This window comes from Sorex araneus, chromosome 11 (genome assembly GCF_027595985.1).
Source record: "Sorex araneus isolate mSorAra2 chromosome 11, mSorAra2.pri, whole genome shotgun sequence".
NCBI classification, from domain to species: domain Eukaryota; kingdom Metazoa; phylum Chordata; class Mammalia; order Eulipotyphla; family Soricidae; genus Sorex; species Sorex araneus.
The window spans coordinates 30,447,547-30,461,906 of NC_073312.1; the positions used below are offsets into that span (position 1 = coordinate 30,447,547).

General features: G+C 39.9%; 1 protein-coding gene across 1 annotated transcript in view; it reads right to left on the reverse strand.

Moving 5' to 3' along the window:
* Positions 1-12,045, reverse strand: part of CC2D2B (coiled-coil and C2 domain containing 2B) — an 86,381-nt gene extending 74,336 nt beyond the window's left edge. Inside the window, 9 exon segments of the mRNA XM_055119375.1 lie at positions 3,471-3,605; positions 3,706-3,842; positions 4,296-4,431; positions 4,433-4,481; positions 7,245-7,333; positions 9,605-9,670; positions 10,015-10,085; positions 11,099-11,162; positions 11,931-12,045. Coding sequence (XP_054975350.1) covers positions 3,471-3,605; positions 3,706-3,842; positions 4,296-4,431; positions 4,433-4,481; positions 7,245-7,333; positions 9,605-9,670; positions 10,015-10,085; positions 11,099-11,162 — 747 coding nt within the window. The 5' untranslated portion in view covers positions 11,931-12,045.
* Positions 12,046-14,360: the final 2,315 nt, after the last annotated feature.

Here is a 14,360-nt window from a genome sequence, read left to right on the forward strand (position 1 = left end):
GGGAGAGACAAGTAGGAGGAGAGAGGAGAGAAGCAAAAAGAGGCGGCAGTTGATCCAGAGGGAGGCCGGAGCTGGGAGTGCGGGAGATGAGAAAGATGGAAGATTGAATAAACGGTAACTAATCAGCAACCAGCTTGGTCCTCGTTCTTCCTTCGCCTGTCCTTGACCACTGGCCGTCCCGATCCAGTCCACACACTGCGGTTCCAGGGCATCGAACTCGGGCGGTGAGACAGAGCCGCCCGGAGAGCCCGCGAGTGCACTCGCCCCTCGGTGAGCTTTAGTTTTCTACACTGAACCATTGAAGAAAATTTGATAAAGTGCCTCTCAGAGAGCCCAGCAAAGCTATCGAGAGTATCCTGCTCACACGGCAGGGCCTGACAAGCTACCATAGCATATTCGATATGTGAAAAACAGTAACAACAAGTCTCACGATGGAGACATTACTGGTGCCTACTTGAGCAAATCGATGAACAACAGTACGACAGTGCTACAGTGCATTTAGTATGGAAATTAAAAACTACAGCTTTTACATTAAGTGTTTTCACACATTTGAGTAGTTAAATGAAACCAAAGATTGATTTAGCCTACTTTTCCCTCTGGGAGAAACTGGCAATCTTCTGAGTTTCCTGCCCACATGGGACAGGCTTGCAAGCTTCCCATGGTGTATTCATATGCAAAATCCAGTAACAAGCTGGATCTCATTCCCCTGACCCTGAAGAGCCCCCAGTGCAACATCATTAGGAGGGCCTTGTCGAGATAGACTTCTAAGATATCAGGGAAAGGACGAAATGAGATGTTACTGAGCCCGCCCGAGAAATCGTCGATTCACGGCATTTAACGGGAATTTAACGGGAAATAAAATCAACAGAGTAATAGAGATGTATGGAGCAGATTTAACCTAAGACTTCAAAAGAATTCTCTTGGAAGTAAGGTCCCTTTTAACACACTGGTTATAAAGAGCAATTGATAAGGATTTACAAAGACTATGTAAAAGCACAAAACTATCCAAGTTGATTGTAAATATTCAAAGTAAACATACGGGAAGTGCCAGTAGAGGGAGTAATGGACATAATCAAATGGTCAGTTAAGACAGACAGCAAAATCAGGCAATTAGAATAGTAGTGAGGTGCATCAGGCTTTAAAGTACCTAAGCAGGGGTGACAGCAATGAGAGGAAAATTTGATGCTCAGCTATTATTTCTGCTTAACTTGCCCTAATAATTTTATGTATTTCACTGTCCATCACTGTCATCCCGTTGCTCATCGATTTGCTCGAGTGGGCATCAGTAACGTCTCCATTGTGAGACTTGTTATTACTGTTTTTGGCCTATCGAATACGCCACGGGTAGCTTGCCAGGCTCTGCTGTGCAGGTGGGATACTCTCGGTAGCTTGCCGGGCTCTCCAAGAGGGACAAGGGAAACGAATTCGGGTCAGTTGCGTGCAAGGCAAATGCCCTACCCACTGTGCTATCGCTCCAGTCCATACACACACATATAAATACATATATAATGACACTTCACTTTGATGTAGGCAGGTAGATAGGGAAAGGCCCCTGGCAATGAAATTTAGATTATCAAAGTCTCCGGGGAGGAGAATCCTGAGACTGACCCACCCTGTGGATACAGGAAACGAACCTGATAAGACCTTCAGCAGACCCTGAGGAGGTCCAGCCTAAAGAAGACCCAGCCTCCCTGGTAACCTCCTTAGCAACGGACTTTTACCTGGGAAGAAGCCCCCACGTGGGGGCAGGTCGGAGAAACCCTATAAAGGCCACCTTGAACAAAGGAAGGGCGCGCATATGCTGCCTGAGCCCATGTGCTGCTTGTGCCATGTGGCCGAGCACATGTGTCACCCGCATCTCCCCCCCTTGAGATGTGTACTTTCATGCTTTCATGTCCAGTGCTAGGATGTGTGTAGAGCTTTCTCCACCCTTGAGAAGCCCGCGTTCTCTCTTGAGCGCGTTATTCTTACTATTCTCTCTCCCACTTATCCTTCCTCCTTCCCTCAGAAACCTCTAAATAAAATCTGTTACTTCACTGCTTGTCTACTCCTGAAATTCTTTTTTTTTTGGTTTTTGGGTCACACCTGGCGATGCACAGGGGTTATTCCTGGCTCTGCACTCAGGAACCACTCCTGGCGGTGCTCAGGGGACCATATAGGATGCTGGGATTTGAACCCGGGTCGGCCGAGTGCAAGGCAAACGCCCTACCCGCTATGCTATCATTCCAGCCCCATACTCCTGAAATTCTTTTCCGCGATCGAGACAAGAACCCAGTAACCCTGGGTCCCGGGTGTTTGAGGCGGTTGGAGAGAAAGTGACCGTCTTTCTCCTCCCCGCTTCACGTAAGTCACCCGTGGGGCCCACCGACATCAACTTGACACTCCATATGGTACACTGAGCCCCATCAGAAATGATCCCTGAGCTTAGAACCAGGAGTCAATCCTGAGCATTGCTATGTGTGGCTCTCCTCCCCCTCAAAAAACAAAAATTAGAATTTTGCCTGTTCAAATATCTAACAGTGAGCCAAATAATGGGAAATATACATCACTTTTAAGAAATTGCCTTTCTACAGACAGATCACCACACTAAAACTAGGTATGAACACAGTGCATTCACCCAAACTGGCAATAATCACTAATAAGCCAATATTCATTTGGATAATGCTATATATATATAGTTGCTAGTCCCTGCTGTGTGCTAGTATAGCCGATGGTGACAGGGATGAATAGAGACATAACTGGCGCCCGCTCAAGCAAATCGATGAACAACAGGATGACAGTGATACAGTGATTTTATGTATATACTGAGGCAAAATGTTTCACGATAGTATTAATGTGTATATTTTAGGTACTTACTCTACCACACAAGTGTTAGGAGAAAACTTTACACTAAAGACAAACTACTAGAACTGAAATAAACTTTGAGAAGGACAGAAACCATGAAGACTAGGAGAAAGAAGATATACCAAAAAAAAAAAAAAAAAAACAACAACCCCACAAACTATGAAGAAGGATACAGTCAGGAATGTTCAAAATACAGCCACTATAGATCTTGGGAGGGGTTGAAATGGGGGGCTCAGGTACAAAATTTCATGACATGAAAGAACATGAATCATAATCAGTAGAACTCAGAAATGAAGTGACAGAAAGTAGCAAAGAACAACAAAAAAAGTATTTTTGAAATTAAGTCTAAACTAGAAGTCAAGTACACATATTACTAAAAGCTTTTTTCCTTTGGTGAGGAGGAGGTCATGAAACGTGAGCATGAAAATTTGTAAGTCTGTAAACTGTACCCCACGATGATTCATTAAAAATAAATTAATTAAAAAAAAGAAAAGGAAGTCATTAAAAAAAGAAATAAAGGGAAAAGATTCATTGGATAAATTTAATAGATTAAAAATAGAGATTATTATAAGTGCTACTTGATACTATAAGCCTTCTATTTATAATTACCAATTGTTACTGATTACCTTTCTATATTTGGTTTTTAGGGCTGGATTTAAAGATTCCTTGTCCTTGTTTTTGTTTAGTTTGAATTTCCATGACTGCCTAATAGGTGAAGGCAGTGACATTATTTCTCCACTTTCTTCAAACCAATACTTTCCCTATCAAAAATATTTAAGAAATACAGAAATTACATATTTCACTAAAAACAAATGCCATATACTATCAATTAGGGTTTAGCATACTAGTTGGTGCACGTGCCTCTTGTGACTGAAGCAGGCGATTTTCCATTTTGTTGCTTGTCTTCTTATGTACTTTTGGCTTCCTCCGAATATAGAATCCTTCATCTTCTAAAATACGGGGTGCCATATTTTTTGGCAGTTTAAGCTGACTAACCACTTAAAAAAACAAATATTAATTTAAATAACTGGCACTGATCTATTAAGCAGCAAAAAGAATCTATCACTTTTCTAACATTAAAGTCTAGCAGAAAGTCTATGTAATATATATTTATTTATATGCTATAACAATATATTACTTATATATGGAAAATAAATTTGTTCTTTTAACCAATTTCCTTAAAATAATAAAAAGAATGGAGAAAAATATAGAAATCTATATATTTTTAGAACTTTAAAAAATCTATTCAGCATACAAAGAAAGCATTATAGTATGATTTACTAAAGGGACTTGAATAAATTATAAAATAATTTTCCCAGGGAATCCTGTTTAGGATACAACCCCACACCCCTACCCCCACCTCAGCCTCTCTCTGCAGGAACCTTCCTGCCCTTTTCCTTTCTCTCAAAATCTTCTCTGCTGAAGTCAGGGGGAAACAAAAAGAACTTTACCTGGAGAACTACTTGGCTCAAAAATAACTGCCTCTTGCTTTGTTATGTGTTTATATTCAGCAGCTTTTACCTCACATAACTCTGGAAAATTGACTTCTTCCATAAGATTTTCATCTCGGACCTGACAAAAGTTTTGTTAAATTTTTACTAAGTAAATAATGTTTGAAGTAACTCTTACTTATTGATCTCACTTGAATACCATATGGATGAATAAGTATACATGTGTGTTCCCAGTGATTGAGTAATATAGATAAATGAAATGTACAGGGAGAACTTGGCAGTCGCACCCACAAACTGCCCCTGGTGCCACGTAATCTCATCAATGGCCAAGACCCAGAGACAATAAACTAGAGCTCCCAAAATACAGCACTGTAGAATATCCTGACCCTGCGCCAGGCTGTCTTCACTGGGGCATCTCAGAGGGGAACGGGTCAAGTTTCTCTCCCCACCCCAAGCAGAACCCTGGCAGCCAAAAACCTCCAGAACCCAAATGCCGCCATGTCCAAGGCCACTCTCCACATGCTTGGATAGCCTCACCTAAGATGGGATGAGCTTCACTCAAGTTCACTCAAGGTATGATTCTCAGTCTATATAAGCCCATGTGATTCCTCACAAATAATTGCTATCCAATCATCCTCTGGTTTTCCTTAAGTAGTTCAGAGCAAAACAGTAACTGTGTGGCAGGGAATATAAGGTCCAAAAGATTTCACCTAACTCTGCATGCATTTAAGCTTAGATGCTTATAGGTGTGATTCTTATCTCACAGGGAGATATTAGCCTTGTTAATTATGGTGCAAATGCAGAACTCTTTGAAAGAAACATTGACCCTCACTCTAGGTTGCCCAAACATTGGTATGAGGATGCCCATTTCTCCCAGCAGGAAGAAGCCGCATTCATACTTAGGCTCCCCCAAAATTGCAGCTTTCTCCTCCCTGGGATGAGGACAGAAATTTCCTATGGGCACCAAAGTCACTAGGTATAGGGCAGATGGTTTGCCCAAATAACTCTTCTAATGTGCCTGTGTCTAGACCTAAGACTTTCTCATGCTCAAAGTCGCCTGTTCACCCCAATGACATACCTTTCAGGCCTGAAGAATATTATGAGAAGGAAAAGCAATCAAAACACCTTGTTCTGGTGTACTCTGCTCAGCAGATTTTTTTCCCCCCATTTTCTCAGAAAAGCTCATTCTTCAACCCACACTTAAAGGACTCTGGGAAACGAGTAAGTTAGTTGCTAAAGTGAGTCATGATTGGTGCTCAGTTATTCAACATTCATTCAAATGTTCAATGAGTAATTTGTTTCAGTAAGAAAGACAGAGAAATGTATGAGTGTGAGAGTATATAAGTGGTAATGAGTGTTATGTTTAAAAAGTATGGTAAGGGGATTGAGTAGATTGGATAGGATGAGTAGATTGGAGAATACTATTTTAGATAAGGTTGTCAGGCACAGAACTTTAAATTATGTGTCATTTGATTAGAGAGACCCAAAAGTAGAGAGGGAGTGAGAAATGAGGATGAGAGAAGAGCTTTCCAGACCAAAAGGTGCAAAGATTCTGAGGCAAAATCATGCACTGGGGAATAAGGAAGGAGGCCAAACAAGATTACTCTGTGTAGTATGGAAAAGAGTGTGGAGCAGTAGTGGTAAGGCATTGATCCAGATAAGAAGATATGGTGGCTCAGAACAGGGTTGCACAAGCAAAATTAGTGAAAGTGGGCTAGATTCCGGAATACTTCAAAGACGGCAATAACAGCATTTGTGATGAATTGGTCATGACGTATGTGAGTAAAACTGGATCCAAAGAAGACAACAATTTTGGCTGAACAACTGGAAAAATTAAAGTGTCATTTATTAGTCACAATTGTTTATATAAAAGTCTCTGTGTGTGCATGTAAGGGCATAAGCATAGAGAAAGGAATGGAAAATGATAATAGTGCTTTATCTTTGAGAAGTGGGACTTCACATTTTTTTCCTTCTTTGTGGAAAAAAAAATTTTGGCATTACATTTTATAATGTCCCCATCATCCAGAAAAAAATAAAGCTAAAGCTCTTTTGTAACCATTTGTTTTTGGTGAAGCAAGATCATTTTTTATTGAAACATTTGGAAAGATGTGAGGGGAGAGAAAAAGAGAAGCATGTGTTTAAAAGACAGGCGTCTTCAGAGTGAAAATAGTCAAGCAAAGAAATATAGAGGCAAGTAAGCGATATATATGTTCCAGGGAGAATACAAGCTTGAAGAGCAAGTTGCTAATGCTCTGCTATGGAAAAAAAAAATTAACAAGAAAGAAATGAAAGGACAGAAACACGATGCAAGAGGTGGGGAACGGAAAGGACTAGAAAACAAGCAAGAAGGCAAATGGAGGTTCAAGGGAGAATTAAGTACCTGAATCAGTATTTAAGTAACTGCAAAGTGTCAGAAGGCAGAACTTTGGGAACTGGTGAATAGAGTTCAAGGAAATGATTTGAAGGGGCAGAAAAAGAATGATGTCCCTTATATTGGAGATACAAACAAACATAGTAGCACTGTAGCACTGTTGTCCCGTTGTTCATCGATTTGCTCGAGTGGGCACCAGTAACGTCTCCATTGTGAGACTTGTTACTGTTTTTGGCATATTGAATACACCACTGGTAGCTTGCCAGGCTCTGGCATGCGAAACAAACATAGTAAGGAAACAAATGCAACAGAAATGGAGAACTGGTCTTTAGCAGGAAGCATATTACTGTAGGGGGGTTGGGATGGAAGGGGGCGGTGACACTGGACAATGGCAGAGGGAAGCAGACACTGGTGCAATGTGTGGTGCTGGAATATTTTATGCACATAACCCGGCCATTATCAATACTGTAAATGACAATTCCTAAAATTAAATAGGTCATAACAAAAATTTCACCTCCTACGCCTTTAATAAAGAATTTTTCTCTGGAAATCAATATGTGGAAGGAAGGGGAACAAACCCAACCTGTTCTGAAGACTGGTCCAAAGCTGAGCCTTCTTCACCAGTCAGAATGAAAAAGGAAAGGCCTGCGTCCTGTGAGACTTCAGTCTGTAACTGAATGGTAAGCCAGTGTGAGAGTTAAAACGAACACTTTCATCTGCTTATGAGTTGAAAAAAAGACTTTTTTAATGTGGTTTTAGCAACTGCTCTCTTATTCATGAATAAGAATAAGAGGAGATAGGATTGTCAAATTACATTTAATATTGAGTCCAGTTCATGATTTTAGTTTTTCTGTGAGGTTTTTGTTTATGGAATCTTATTTTGGGGCTTTCTAAGCTGTGGCCAGGAGCCCCAAGAGAACTCCTGGTGACTCTAGGCCCAGTGCCATGAATGTACAGCAGTGCTGAGGGCCACCAAAGGCACCTCGTGGTACTCAGGAAACCAAGTGGTACCAGGAATTGGACGTAGGGCCTCTGCATACCAGATATGTGCTCGAGCCCTTTGAGCTATCTCCCCAGTCCTTTCACTTTAAGGTTTCTGACAGCTGTAATAAAAAAACAACAGAGTTCCAAACTGTAATGTCATTCAAGTCAGATAATTTGATCAAAATGTGGGCCCAAGGAAAATAATTTTAATTTTTTCCCTGTTTCTGGGTACTTCCCAGAAAGCGTGAACTCACAGACAACTCCTCCAACCAACCACCTACAAGCTTTAGTGGAGAGAGAGGTAATTAAAAATATTACAGGGCTGGAGCAATAGCACCCTGGGTAGGGCGTTTGCCTTGCATGCGGCCGACCCGGGTTTAATTCCCAGCATCCCATATGGTCCCCCGAGCACCTCCAGGAGTAATTTTTGAGTGCAGAGCCAGGAGTATCCCCTGTGCATTGCTGGGTGTGATCCAAAAAGTGAAAAAAAAAAAAACCCAGTATATAAGCTTGTTGTAGTTATAAGCCTACTGAAAAATAATCTTTCATTTTAAGAAATACAGAAAAGTATAAATCATTTAATGCAAATTAGAGCTTCTTTCCAAAATGTGCATTATAATGACTTGTATTCAGGTAGGTTTAGGAAAGGAAATAAATTCTGCTCCTAGTAGTCAAAGACTTGGAAAATATAAAGACAAAAAGTTTACCTTCTCTCCTGTTTATGTCTCTACAATCTAACTGCCACATTAACTTTCAAATTTACTCACTTTGCAACAATGTTCAGCTGAAAATCTTAACTTTCTGAGCAGTTAAGATTTCTACCTAGTGGTTTGTATGGAGACTCTTAGAAGTCAATTTCTTTTCCTCTTCGTGTCTTTCCTTGACAAACAATAAACTAATCTTGGCATACTTCCAACTTTTCACCACTCATTGTTAAATCCAGTTTTGGCAGTATTAATCATGTGTTGAATGAGCAACAGGTACACAGACTTTTTGATTTTTAGGCTTTTGTTTTGGTCCCAGAGACTGAACATGCTCTACCACCGAGCTCCCTGCTTGGCCCAATCTGCTCCCCATTACCCCTTTAACCATCTAAGTCTATTTTATTAATGTCTACAAGTAAAACTACTTACACCCAAGAGAGCAAAAACAATTCAAAATACAGGTTCACTTATAAAGTATTTGATAAAACAATGATGGAATTTTCCCCCCAATATTTAGCACATTAAATAGACTTGATTTGCAAGTTGCTTCCACTAAAGATACTTGCCAATTTCTTTGAATACAATTTACTTTTAAATTAAACAAAAGGAGTCTTTATTAATCACCTGAGAGGAGCACAGTGGAGACCAAAATGAAAATAAAATAATATATATAAAATTCTGAGAGTTAAGTATTCTTATTGCTTGTGGCATAAGAGATTATCATTTACTGCTTTATTTTTTTAATCCTTGGATATAACCCTCTAGTTCTTTCATTTTTCTCTTCCCTTTGGTCATCAAACAAAGAAAATGGAGCTTTGCCTTTGGACTCTGAGATGGAAACAGGAGCGAGAGGACAAAACTTGCCAAGGAGCCTGAACTATGTCACGATAGAAAGAAAGAAATCTAAGAAATCTTCTGTCTTATGACACTACTACTTTTAAATTTTCTGTTAAAGCATGCTTAGTCTTTAATAATACAGTTCCCTCAAAATATGTTTTGTTATTTCAAGTTTCAAACCTGTGATTATACATTGAATTTCAGAACAAAATCTGTAAACTAGGGTCACATTTTAAAATGACAAATGTCAAGAATGAATAGAGAATGACTACAAATTGGCACACAGGCTCCTCTGGGTTGATAAAAATGGTCTAAAGGGAATAAGCTTACTGAAAATCACTAAGTATATTACTAAAAGTGGGTAAACTTTTGTAATTTAAAAAGCTGTCTAAAAATATAAAAATAATAGTTACCTTAGGCCACTGATATTTTTTCTTATCAGTAGGCAGTTCAGTTGAAGACTTTTCACCGAGATTACTCTGAAATGCAACATAAACAAATGATATGGAAAATAATCTTTACAGATAGACATAGTTGTGCGCATAAGTATTTTATACAAAATAGATGAAAAAAACACTTAATGTTTTTGCTTCAAAAAAACATGTCTCCCCCCCCCCCAAGAAGCCATATACAGTTACCATGACCAACTTTTTTGGCCTTAACAGTAATACTGTAGGGATGTTATAAGATAATGAAGGTTGGAACCTCAAGTTTCTTACTAAGGCTAAATTTGGTCCCTTTTCGTTTTGACAAAGAAAAACATATTACCATATATTGTGCCTTTAAAAAGCAAATTTGAGAGAAGAGAAAAAAAAAGCATTACCTTAGCATTTTTCAGCTTTTCCCTTACTTTGCTTCTTAGTGTTTCTTTTATGCTTTCTCTTGCACTTAAATCTAAGAAGAAGCCAACAGAATAGAGTTCATAACATTTTAAAAAAGTAATATAATTAAACAGCAACAGAGTAAAATACTTATTAGCTAAACTGTATCCTTTACAAAGATCATGACAATCCTTAGGTTCCTCTCTTGCACTTGGGGGCTCAACAAGCTCCTTGCTGTCCTGTGTTCCTAGTTAGCTGTGCTCTCACCCTCTGCTAAGCCCCTAGCCCCTGCTACCCTCAGTGCCCCTGGCTGTAAGCCTCACTCCCAGGACCCGTCACCTCTCCTTCAGAGCCATGACACCCTGTCTCCTGGCCTCCAAGTCTCTGGTATACCCAATATACATCATTATTAGATAATAAAGTTTAAAAAAAATAGGAACATAATTTTAAAAGCAAAATTAGAAAAAATATGGAAAATACAGAAAATGAAATAACTAAGAAAAATATTTAAAATAATACAAATGGACTGGTGAATAGGGGTTAAGTCCTGCATGCAGAGGCCTCTACCCAAAGGTGGTCAGGGATCACTCCTGTCTCTGTGCTCAGAGATCTACCCCTAGTGGTGTTGGGGGACCACATCTGGTGCTGGGGTCTGAACCCAAGTGAGCCTCGTGAATAGCACTTTACTCCTGGTACCATCTCCCCACTGCCCTGAATGTTTTGATTTCTCACACTGAAACTGTGAGTCTAATAAATTGGAACCTCGGCTTCCAGATTCCCTTCAGATCCCACCAAACCACATACATTCTTATATGTGCTTCAGAGAGGTCACAGGACCAGCAAACTCAAAAAACAAAACAAAGAAAACCTTAAAAATAAAAAATTGTAGCAGAAGGCTACCCAGAGGGGTACCCCGCAAGGTGACCGACCAGGAAGACATACGCTGCCCAGGATCTCACACAAGCAAAGCTACCAACCAACCAAACAAAACCACCATTGTTCCCAACTGAAATCCTAGGATAAAATAAGTCATTTGCATCTCTTGAAAATAAAGTGTCACTGCAGAGTTTTATACTAATTGAGAACCTTTTTGGAGGTGCCTGTTTACATTTTCTCCTACTGCAATGTTATCTGTCTTCAATTTCAACATCTGCAAAAAAGGAAGGCATGGGTGGGTTATCTTGTATTTTTTGTTTCCACATTAAAAAATAATTTCATTCATCCATATGTTTCATTCTCCAACTGCTCCAATAATGGCTTCAAAGCTGGTGCACATACTTTTCATGCAGGAGCTCCAGATGTGGTTCCAGGTACCAAATGGTTCTCAGGTACCGCCTGGTCCAAGTACCAGGAATAACCCCCAGCACCAAGCTAGGAGTAGCTCCCAATACCACTGGGTGTGGCCCCAAAACAAATAAGTTAAATTCTTTGTTTAAAATCCCTTGATAAAATTCCTTTAGGAATTTTAGAGACTGACTTGTTGACTCTGAAAGAATCAATACCTTTAAGAATTTTTTTCTAACTGAAATACCAGTTAGTCACAACAGGAGTAGAATACTGAGAAAAGATTTTTTTAATTTTACTTTCCATTCTGCACAAACTTCTAAAAATAACTTCTAATCAAGACACTGATTTTGAATTTCCACACCTGCGAATTTTGCCAGCTAAACTAGGGAAAACACTAGCATTGTCATATGCTATAAGTTATAATAAGTTATCAAATAAAAACTTGATTGTAGAAGAATCCTTGTTCAGATTTTGAAGACCTCTAGGTATTTTTGTCCTGCTTAATTCATCATTCCATAAATGATACAAGGTAAATATTAATTGGATAAAATTGAATCTTTGTATTAAAAATTATATTGGGGACATTGAAAATTTAGTGAAGAAAGGAGAAAATTATGTCTCAGACTTTTACCTTCTTAAAGCAATTCAATTATCTGCATTAGAAAATTGTTCCACAGGGGCTGGAGTGATAACACAGCGGGTAGGGTGTTTGCCTTGCACACGGCCAACTTGGGCTCAATTCCCGGCATCCCATATGGTCCCCCGAGCACTGCCAGGAGTGATTCCTGAGTGCAGAGCCAGGAGTAAACCCTGAGCATCGCTGGGTGTGACGCAAAAACCAAAAAAAAAAAAAAAAAAAGAAAATTGTTTCATAGCGCAGGAGCAATAGTACAGCAGGTAGGGTACTTGCCTTGAATAATGCAGCAGATTCTGGTTGGGTCTAGATCAAATATTTCCCTGAGCCCTGCCATGTGTGATCCCTGAGGGAAGATCTGGGAGTAAGCCCTGAGCAATGGCAGGTGTTGCTCCAAAATAAAAGAAAATTGGTTCCAGTGGTTAATTCCAGTCTTCTCTTCCAGGATATTGCTAATTCACACTTCCCGATATTGACACTTTTTTAAAGAGTAAAGAAATTGAGCTATTTTTGTATATGATGGCCTAGGAATACATAGTGAAAGCCGGAGAAGTAAAGTCAAGGGACCAGAGAGATAGTACACAAAGAAACGTTCAGCCTTTTCTGATTCATAGTAAAGAATAAGCAATGCTATGAGTGTAAACATTTGCCTCTTGCTTAGCTGATAGAAACCCATTCATTCAATGCCTTTTTTCATTATGGTCATTCGCCAAATAAAATTTTCTAAATCCCATTTTCTGCTGTGTGTAAATTTAACATTCAATCATCTTGATTACTTACAATTACTTTGAATAACATTCAATCATCTTGATTGTCACATATTATTTGGTTTTGGGGAATGTTACAATAAAAACACTGACAAATCTGGTGTATGAAATGTTCACAAAATGTATATGTATGATGAAGTCTTTCTGGAGTCTCATAGTAGCAGAGTAGTTTCTAAATCTTGTTATTCCAGAGACTTCCTTGATTTGAATTGGTATTCTGTGGCTCCAAAATGAAAAATTTCACTCAGTTATGATAAAATTATGTCTAGATAACAATTTGTCAAAATCAAAATGAATTGTGAACAGGAAAGTCGCACAAATGGCTGGAGGTCATGGCCTGCCAGAGAAGCGCTGAGTTCCATCCTGGTCCCCCGGGGCACCAACTGTCATAACCCTTATGGTCCGAGCACTGCCAGACCTGAGCAACAGCTTTGCCAAACTGAGCACTGAATCCTGAACAGTGAGCCCTAAGAGAGGCCTCTGGGACCCCCGAGAAAAGCTAGAGGCCCTCCTGACGAATATAAAAATTATATATATTGTATTAGCTACTCTTTAATGATATCAAGATATGGCAAAGGTGAAATTTTAAGCTAAAAGGCTTCAACTAATATCAATGTGAGATAATAGCATTACTTCGGTGGTTTAGAAAAAGCATCTTTTCAGGTATTCTCTTACCTGACAAATTGGAATATTAGTATCTTGTAGTTAATTTTGATTTTCTGAAATTAAAAACAAGGGATGGGATAGGTCACTTTCTGACCTATGGATTTATATATAACTCCATGAAAGGCATCAAAACTAAATCACCCACTGCTCTCAGGACCAATTTCCAAAGTATAACTCGCCCCTGCAGGTCAAGAAAGATTTGGATCCACTTCCCTTCCGATTTCTGTAAGTAAAAGTCATCAGAGGTTACCAAAAATGCAGTATATTTTGAAAAGGTCTCTCTCACTCTCTCTCTCTCTCTCTCTCTCTCTCTCTCTCTCTCTCTCTCTCTCTCTCTCTCTCTCTTTCTCTTTCTCTCTCTCTCTCTTCTCTCTCTCTCTCTCTCTCTCTCTCTCTCTCTCTCTCACACACACACACACACACACACACACACAGACTCTTTGGTGTAATTTGTTACTCACAAGTCATTATATAACTTATGATGAATACCAGAGCAAATTTCACCACTGGAAAGAAACTCGAAACTCTGAAAGTCAGATCAAAAGACCTTTGTGACAGTCAGGTCTAAACCCCAGCTCACTTAAACCCCCTGCTCACTACTCTCCAATGTGACATTCTGCCCTGCCACCTCCAGCATTCAGTTGTCGCAGCTTCCTCGGCCGAGCGCATCCAACGCTTCAAAGTCTTGACTCAAGCCTCGCATCTTCCTGAAAATCCAGCTCTTAATAATCCCCAGTAACACTCCCTCTAACTTTCCTTGCAAAAGGGTATGAACTCGGTTGCCTTCCCCTCAACCTAGCGAGATGCTCAGCCGTTGTAGGAACTCAGCAGCGACGATGAACCTGCGTTTAACGCGCAGATCACGGGTTCCAACGGCGTAAGACGGAGAGGCTCCCCCCCTGTAGGTTTCCGAAAGGGATGACTCCTCGTCCCGCTTAACGCGCAGATCACGGGTTCCAACGGCGTAAACGGAGAGGCTCCCCCCCCTGTAGGT